The following is a 9708-nucleotide window of genomic DNA, read 5'->3' as shown; positions in this document are numbered from 1 at the left end:
TGTTTGCCAAAAAAAAATAAATTAAAACAGAAATATACTAATATAAAAATAAATAAATCAAAATTATTATTATCTTAATGTATTTCAATCTATAAATAGAAATTATGGGCTTACTAATCCATTTGATTGTCAACACTCAAATTCGGGAAGCCGCCGGAACTGAAACGAGTAACAAACAATAGCAATTATTCACAAACTCACGTATCAAACGAAGTAAAATTGTCGGTTCCTATTTCAGAAACAGTATACAAGATGAGGGAAAATCTTTGTTTATGAGCTCTGCGTTGCTTCTCACAACGGGTCAGCTGTTCCATTCTAAACAAGGAATTATACACTATACATTTTACGACATTAGGAACTTCTAATCTCACCTCCTGACTCATCATCAGAATAATCAAAGTGCAGAAAGATACGATCAACAGGCTAATTGATCTCTACATGGGGTGATTTCTTCGAAGATTGGAAGTCTCTTCGATCTATGTGGGCTCCATTGGCTCATCAACTGCTCAAGCCCTTCAACAAAAGCATCTTCTAAACTTAGTCCGGATGGTAAAGTTACTACTGAGGATTGGCAAGTCTCCAATTCATGAAGGAGCTCCTTCACCCGGCTTCTTGACTTGGGGTCTTCAGACCCTGAAAGCTTACTCTGCAATACATCATTAAGGACTGAATGTGCCTCTGTATAACGAGTCTGCTTAATAAGGCACAGACACAAGTTGCAAGCCTTGTTAGCATCAGGATCGATCGATTGAGCCTTTCGGTATACAACCTCTGCTGCCAAATAGCTTCCCTGCTGCATGTATGCCCAACCCAAATTTCCCTGTTGAATGTTTGTGAAGTCAGCTAATAATTACAGACAGCTGCACAGGGCCAATAATGAAGAAACAAATAAACATAAAGGAGGTGGCAACAGCGTTTTCATCCACTACTAAAGCTTAACTAATTACTTGAAGAAACAAAGTCAAACATAATGGGTCCATTTTGGCAATTGATCATTGAACGAATAGATGCAGTTATATTCCGAAAACATAAGAGATTAGAGAAATTTAGTACCAGAATTCGAGATGTCTCTTGCTTGATGGTAACCTGAAATTTCTTCCCATGTGAGCGTGCTGTCTTAGTTCGCTTCCCATTGAAGGCTTCTCCTTCATAAATCATTCGAAGCTTCTGCTTTAGGAGCTCTATTTGTTCTTCAATTTTCCCACATTTCTGCCAGATTTTATATTAATCAATACCAAAAGATGACAGGACAATGAATTCAGATTTTCTGCTAAAGACAAGTGTATCTATCTTCTGTCCTATACATAACAACACCAAACAATGCTTAATAATTCTATATTGCCGATGGCAAAGATAACCATGATGATACTACTAAATATACCCTGCTTCTCCAAGACCAAATGCAATACAAGTTTCAAAGAAACATAGGCACCTTGTAGAGGTCAATGAGGACATTGTCTAGGGATTCTTGGGCTTGCTTGGAGCAGCGATCTCTAAAGGATTTTATTGCTTCAATTGCTTCTTCTGCTCTGTCCTGCTGTTTCATCACTATTGCCATGTCCTTGAGGGCACTGTCTACTCTATCCCCAGCATTGATTGCCTTCCAAAACAAAACTATTGCCCCTTCTGGATCCTTATGAACTAGCTGTGTTGCAATGGATAAGAGACGAGTTAAAATTTAGTAGAAATTTAAAAAAAAAAAAAAAAATTGGACAAAAGACTGCAACTTTATCCTGAAGCTGTCAATACAACCATCATTTACTGATTTATTACTGACAGAGCCTGTGATGACACACACACCAAGAGAAAAAGACCTGTTATGCACATTCTATCCAAAGTTTTGTAAAATTGAATTCTGCTTATAAGAACCATAAAAACATGAATTTATGACCATCTACAATCAAGTACATTTTTTTGCCAATTCAATCCTTGTTATTCTAGCAATTGCTTGATAGTGGCCTTTACTGCTATAAAAGCACTCCCGAGTTTATACAAGTTTCATGGAATTATAGAGCATCCTAATGGTGGGGGTATGCACATGAATACAGACAAAACTGTTAGATGTCATAAAAAGTTTCCAAATTGAGAGAAAAAACAGAGAACCCGGAAAAGGAAATTACGTTTAGAACTTTTGTACAACTATATAGAATGGGCAATGCAACATCTCGGATTTCAAGAGAAAAACAATATATAATTTTTTTATTAAAAAAAAAAAACAATAACTTGAGAATGTCTGTTGCCCGCACAACTTCTGTTTGTTTCCGAGAGAAAAACTGTTTCGCGGGTAAATTGTCCAAGAAAGATAAAAAATAAAAAATCTCAATCCTTACTGAATAGAATAAAACATAAAAAAAATGTATTTAGCCATCAATAAGAAAGTACCCTTCTATGGAAATTCAGAAAAAAACTATTATTGCTTGATAATGAAACAGGAACATGAAATTAAAAGTACAAATTATATAAATACCTGGACATGCTTGGCTCGAACATAAGGGCTATCACCAGGAGGAAGCTTATGAATGACATGAAAAGGAGGCTCTTGATGATCAATAACATAATTCCTCTCTTCTTTTCTTTGGCCCATCTTTTTCTGTATTACTCCTTACTTAAACTCTCTTCGTTAGTACATTCACTACAATACTGATATGTAAAGAACTGAGCTTAGGAGATTCTAAGTTTTTTTTCTTTTCATAGCTTCTGAAAGTTGTTGCGCCTAAAATAATGATGTGTTCGGAGTGAAGAAGGGAAGATGGATGTATGTAGACGTGGGTTTGTCCAAGTTCATTGTTATAGGTTATTTTGTTTTGGGATTTTGCCATCTGGCAACTTTGGGTTGTGCAGAAGGGCTAAACCATATTGTTATGTAGTGAATATGGGATCTGAAATAGCTAATGCTGCAGCTCAAAAAGAATTTTAAAATATATATATAATATTATTGTATATATAATATAAATACAGGAATTTGCCCTATTTTACATTTATTCTTTTATATTTTTAAAAATAATCATCCAAAGAAAGGCGATTTTTACGTTCAATAGAAATACAACTTAGATTCCGATATAATATATATTATTTAGAATTTAATATTTAAATTTAAATTTATTGTAATAAATTAGTTCTTAAAATGGGGTCTAACAGAATAACATCTTAATATATTAATCAACTTATTATAGTTAAAGTTAATAAAAATAATAAAATGATATATAAGGTATTAAATCATTAAATCTAATAAATTCTTAATTTCAATCTTTATATCTTAAATCTGATATATTCTTAATCTTAATTTCATAAAGTATAACATAAAATATATATTTAAAAGAAAGTCCAAATAAGTTAATATATATTCTCATAAAACTTAAAAGACAAGATATTAGAAAAGAATAAAATACTTTTAATTTTATTTTATTAATATATTAACTTATATGTACTTTTTATTTATAGAATTATTATATAATGTTCTATTATAATATTTTATTAATAAAATTATTATATATTTTTTATTTTCTCATTAATATTTTTAATTATCTTTTACGAGTATTGAAATATATTCTCTATATCTATGTTTTCGTTTCTTCCTAATTTACTTGTTCCTATATTAGCTATATTATATAGTTGTACATGCATAATTTTAGGCTTAATTTTTTGTATTATTGTTTGTATATGTCTTAACCTCCAACACTAGACCTTCATATATATATACTCTTGCAATCTGTATACAAATAATATGAATAACATTTATTCTTTTTTTTTTCTAAACTTTATTTTCTTCAGGGTATCAGAGCAGTGATCTTATCTTTTTTTATTTATCAATCATTCTTTGATCATGACTGACAAAGGAAGTAATGATTCTAATTCACCAAATCAGGTAGTTGTTGCCTCCTCTAGTGCAGCAGAAAGTGACGTCAACACTTCTCAAAAACTGACTTCTATCTTCTTAAATAAATTCAATTATCTACCATTGTTAAGGGTAGTCACCATTACTCTTGGTAGGAGATCCAGATTGTGATTTATCAATGGCAAAGAAAAGGCTCCAGCCATTGAATCATTTGAATATATGAGGCTTGGTTATCAAAGGACCAAATGGTTATATCATGGATTCTTAACTCCATGGAAAGAGGCATTGCTGAAATATTCAGTTATTTTGAGTCTGCCTTAGATCTGTGGGAAGTTGTTCGCCGCAGCATTTCCTTAAAAAAAGGTTTCGATTGTACTGGGGGGGGGGGGTGGGGTAGGGCGGGGAGGAAGAAAGCGAGTTAGTATACTAATTTCTCGTCCTCAAATCAGCCCTTCCTGTGGGTTATTGTCCCAATAAAAATAAATAAGTAATTGTAGGAATGAGATCTTGATATAATTCGAAAAACAACCAGCAAGCCCAAGACAATAAAAGAATACGTATTTTTTATAAGATTAAACAAAATTCGCAAATAAAAGTGCTAATCCTACAACTAGTCCATAAATTGTTAAAGCTTAAATGTACGGTAATCAAAATAATTCTGCTCGAATTTTTCAAATTCAATAAGAGATTGCTAATCTCCGTCAAGATGAAAAAACCTTTGTTAATTTATTGGGCAGATTAAAAGTTATGTGGAATGAATTAGAGGTGGACCGACCTCATTCTATTGATTCAACTATTTTACATAAAAGAACTGAAAAAGAAAGAGTTTTTCAACTATTGGCTTGTCTTGGTTCTGACTTTGAAGACTTTAGGAGTAACATTCTAATGACATCAAAATTGCCATCTTTAAAGAGTATTTGTGCTTTAATTCAGCGTGAAGAAGTTCGTCGAAAGGTTATGTCTCGCGAAACAACAAACAATAGCTTAGAGGTACATGCCTGTCTTAGTCATCAATCTTCATAATTAAAAGCTTACAAAGGAAAGTGTCCATATTTAAAGTGTGATCATTGCAATTCTCTTGGACATACAATTGATCGATGTTGGAGTCTCCATCGAGAGATAAAACCCAAGGCTTTAAAAGACAAGAAAGGAGGAAATTCAAAACATGCCACTAACTATAAGGCTCATGTGGCTACTAATACAACTGATTCTTTTTCTTCTAATCCTACTGCCTTGTTAAATGATTTTGCTAGCTATTTACAAGAAAAACACGGCCAAGGAACAGTCCAAAATGAAACTATCAACCAGATGCGGGATGAGTCTGCTACATCAGCTGGACTTCTTAGCAAATTTTCTGGTTCCTTAACTGATGCAAACTTTGAGAATAGCCAAGGTATTCTTACTGCCTTTATGATTGCATTAGAAATTAATAATTTGCATGATTTATGGATTGTTGATTCTGGTACCACTGATTATATGACAAACAAAGTAACTACAATTTCTAATTTTTGCCCAATGTCTTCGCTTGTTTCCGTTGCTAATGGGAAAGGAGTTCCTATTAAGGGTAAGAGAAAAATCAAACTTGTCTCAGATGTCATAGAAGTTGATGTTCTTTATGTCCCTTCTTTTCTATTTCAATTGCTTTTTGTTCCAAAGTTGATATCCTCCCTTAATTGTGAAGTTATATTTATATATGACAAGGTTATCTTTCAAGACGGGTCAACAAGAAAACGATTAGTAGGGATTCTTTTTGAATGGACTTTTTTTTGTACCTGATTTTTGAACTCCAAAAGGTTTTAAGGCATTTTCATCTCCTGACAATAAACATCTTTTGTGGCACTGTTGTCTAACTCATCCAACAGAATCAATTTTCTCAAAAATGAAGTTGGGTTTAGATAAAGGGACTCATGAGTGTGATATTTGTCACTATTCTAAGTCTACTAGGCTTCCTTTTGCTTTATCTATTTCTAAATCTATTCAAGTTTTTGAAGTTTTTGAATTAGTTTATCCATATGTATGAGGACCTTTTTCTGCCTCTATTGATAGTTTTAAATATTTTGTAACATTTATTGATGATTTTTCAAGGGTTGAATGGGTATATATCTTGAAATCAAAAAGTGAAGTTTTTTGTTATTTTAATGATTTTCATATGATGGTTTCTATTCAATATTTAACTCATATTAAAATTCTTCGATCAGATAATGGTACAAAATATACATCTCATGACATGATAAACTATTTTACTTCTAATGGCATTTTGCGTTAATACTCCCCAATAAAACAGAGTAGTTGAATGAAAAAACCGTGATATGTTAGAAAAGACTCGAGCAATAACGATTCAAATGAATGTTCTTAAGCATTTCTGGTCTTATGGAGTTCTCACTACTACCTATCTTATAAATCGCTTACCAAGAAACCATAATTATCTCATTTGAAGATTTTTGGTTGCACTTCTTTCGTGCATATAACAACAAATCTCCATGACAAACTTGATCCAAGAGCTGTGAAATGCATTTTCTTGTGATATTCTCAAACCAAAAAAGGGTACAAGTGCTATGATGCTGCCAATAATAAACTCTATGTAAGTAGAGATATTCGTTTTATTGAAACTAAACCCTTTTTTGAGATTTCTACACAGAGGGATATGATTGAGGATTTATTTCCGTTACCAAATGATGAGCCTTATCATGAGAATTTAATTAATAGAGTTGAAGAACAAGATACTTCCATTCAAGATTCAACAAATAATTCTTCCTCTCCGACTGTAAGTGTAGATGATGTTGATAATACCATTACAGCAGAATCATCAAATGCCCAATTTTTTTTTCTCGGTGTAATCCCCCATGAGATCGCCATCCTCCCATCAAAATGAGGGATTATGTTGCTCATGCTGTCAGGTATCCTCTTGCTAAATCTTTGACTTATCAGAGGCTCTCTCCTTCTTATGCAATGTTTCTCACATCAATCTCTAGTATTCACGAGCCTAAGAATTTTCAAGAAGCTCAGTCCCAATATATTTGGAGGAAAGTTATGTTTGAAGAAAATAATACTTAGAGTATAATACCTCTTTTGAAAGGAAAACATGTAGTTGGTAGTCGACGGGTATTCAAAACCAAATTCAACTCAGATGGATCAATTGAGCGTCATAAAGCGCGTCTAGTGGCTCAAGGTTTTACTCAAAAATTCGGTGTTGACTATAAGGAGACATTTGCTCCTGTTGCCAAAATAACCACTATCAGAGTTCTTTTGTCCATTGCTATTAATAATGGTTGGTCGTTGTCTCAAATGGATGTCAAAAATGCGTTTTTACATGGGGACCTTGAAAAAGAAGTATTTATGAAGCTTCCACCAGGTCATCCTCAGAGTTGTGATTCTAGAATGATTTGCAAACTCAATAAATCTATTTATGGTTTAAAGCAAATTCCTTGGGTATGGCATGCAAAGTTGAGTTCTTGTCTTGAGATGCTTGGTTTTTCAAAGAGTTCTGTTGATTCTTCTTTATATGTTCGAACAGTGAAGGGCGATATACTTATGGTTCTTATTTATGTGGATGATCTTATTAACATATGAAATAATGTTGATTCAATTGCTCAATTAGAGAAGAGTCTCCAACACTAATTTCCTGTGAAAGATCTTGGTCTTTTAAGGTATTTTCTTGGCATTGAAATGGTAACTTCAAGAAAAGGGCTTTTTCAAATCAAAGAAAATATATTCTTGATTTACTTGAAGATGCTAATATGCTACATGTTAAACCTGCTGCCACTCCCTTTGATAGTAAATTAAAACTTCATTCACAAGCACCTGCTCTTGATTCACCAAGTTATTATCAGAAACTTGTTGGAAAACTAATTTACTTGACTATCACATGACCCGACATCTCCTTTACTGTAAGTCTTGTCAGTCAACATATGAATGCACCTACAACTTATCACTTATGTTTGGTGAAGCGTATCTTGCGATACTTAAAGAGAATGATTGGTCGTGGAATTGTCATGACAAGAAATGGGCACACCAACATCATTGGATACTTAGATTCTGATTAGGCTGGTAATACACTTGATCATCGATCTACCATTAGATATTGTATGTTTGTAGGTGGTAATCTCGTCTATTGGAAAAGTAAAAAAACAACACGTTATAGCTCGGTCCATTGCAAAAGCCGAGTACCATGCTATGGCAGCAGCAGTATGTGAGTTCATATGGTTGAAAAGTCTGCTGGATGATCTTCATTGTTCATATGTTACTCCTATGACTCTTTTTTGTGACAATCAAGCTGCTATGCATATTGCAGCAAACCCTGTATTTCATGAAAGGACTAAACATATAGAAGTAGATTGTCACTATATTCGTTAGCAGGTTCAGTCCAAACTTATAAATCTCTCTTATGTTAACTCTCATAATCAATTTGCAGATGTGTTAGCTAAAGTTCTATCTTCTACTCACTTTCGTCGACTCATGGGCAAGCTTGGATCCATCAATCCTCTGGATCCTGCTTGAGGGGGAGTATTGGAAGATATTCTCTATATCTATGTTTTCGTTTCTTCCTAATTTACCTGTTTCCTATCTTAGTTATATTAGATAGTTGTACATGAATAATTTTAGGCTTAATTTTCTGTATTATTCCCCGTATATCTCTTAGCCTCCAAGGCCAGACCTTTATATATATACTCTTGTAATCTATACACAAATGATATGAATAATATTTATTCCTTTTTCTTTTCTTCCAAACTTTATTTTCTTCAGTAACAAAAATTAAACTAATTATTTTATTAAATCATACACATATCAAGTATAGTTATATTATTATTATAAATTTAATTTATAAACTATATGCAGTAAAAAAATGTGAAGATATTAGAATTATGATGTAAGGAGAACTTAACAAAAAAAGAAAAAACACTTTTAGAATAAGGGAGAAAATGGCCCATCCTTGGGCTGGGACTTGCAGCAACTATGGAATTTACAATAACAAGGCCCGGACTTGTCTCATTTACTCCTTCGGACATTTATTTAGTTTTATTTATTTATTTTCTATTAATACTATTAAAAATAAAGGCTTATATAATATGTTTTGTTTCTATCCAATTTAATCATTAAAAGCTGAATTTCATATTCTTATTTAATGGATATAAACCAGTTGTAAAATACATTAATATATTTTCATATTATATAAATAAAATTGATGAGACAAAATAATATTATAATAAAATAAAACATAACATAATATATATATATATTAAAAAATATAAATATTATTATATAGAAAAATATTTTTTTAAAATAAAACTCAAGAGGTTTATAATTTATTATAATATAAAATTTATTTCTATTTATAATTAGCTCAAATTAGAATCGTAATTATTTTTAATTATGTAGAAACTATTTATATATAGACTATCACTATAAAAATTTTAATATATATATATATATATATATATATATATATATATATATATTATAATTATATATATATATATATATATATATATATTATATAATTTAATTAATTATTATAATTAAAATGAATTTTTTATATATCAATATGTTTTATTTTGAAAATACAATTGAATTGTATTTGTTTATATCAACCTTCTTTTATAAAGCAACTACCTCTATATCTTTAATTTTAGAAAGTGAGTTACAATTTTTAAAATAAACAATACTATTTTTATATTTACCATAATAAATAATTTAAAATTACCGTTAATTTAGTATTATATTTAATCATAAATATTATTATGTCATATAATAATTTTTAAGAGTTTAGATATTTAATTATAAAATTTAAAAAGTATTATAATTATCTTATTAACATTTAATCTTTTTTCGTTTTTGTTTTCGTGTTTCTTTTTCCTATTTTTTATTTTCCTCTA

General features: G+C 31.1%; 1 protein-coding gene across 1 annotated transcript; it reads right to left on the bottom strand.

Moving 5' to 3' along the window:
- Nucleotides 1-202: 202 nt before the first annotated feature.
- Nucleotides 203-2820, bottom strand: LOC8280694 (protein SULFUR DEFICIENCY-INDUCED 2). Its single transcript, XM_002518080.4, has 4 exons — nucleotides 2468-2820; nucleotides 1433-1645; nucleotides 1054-1209; nucleotides 203-820 (listed from the first exon to the last, which is right to left on the bottom strand). The coding sequence occupies exons 1-4, from the start codon at nucleotides 2582-2584 to the stop codon at nucleotides 416-418; spliced, it is 891 nt and encodes a 296-aa protein (XP_002518126.2). The 5' UTR covers nucleotides 2585-2820; the 3' UTR covers nucleotides 203-415.
- Nucleotides 2821-9708: the final 6888 nt, after the last annotated feature.

Source organism: Ricinus communis, chromosome 9 (genome assembly GCF_019578655.1).
Source record: "Ricinus communis isolate WT05 ecotype wild-type chromosome 9, ASM1957865v1, whole genome shotgun sequence".
In the NCBI taxonomy this organism is placed as follows: Eukaryota; Viridiplantae; Streptophyta; class Magnoliopsida; order Malpighiales; family Euphorbiaceae; genus Ricinus; species Ricinus communis.
Note: the sequence above shows the minus strand (reverse complement) of the source record. Positions and strands in the feature narration are given on the sequence as shown.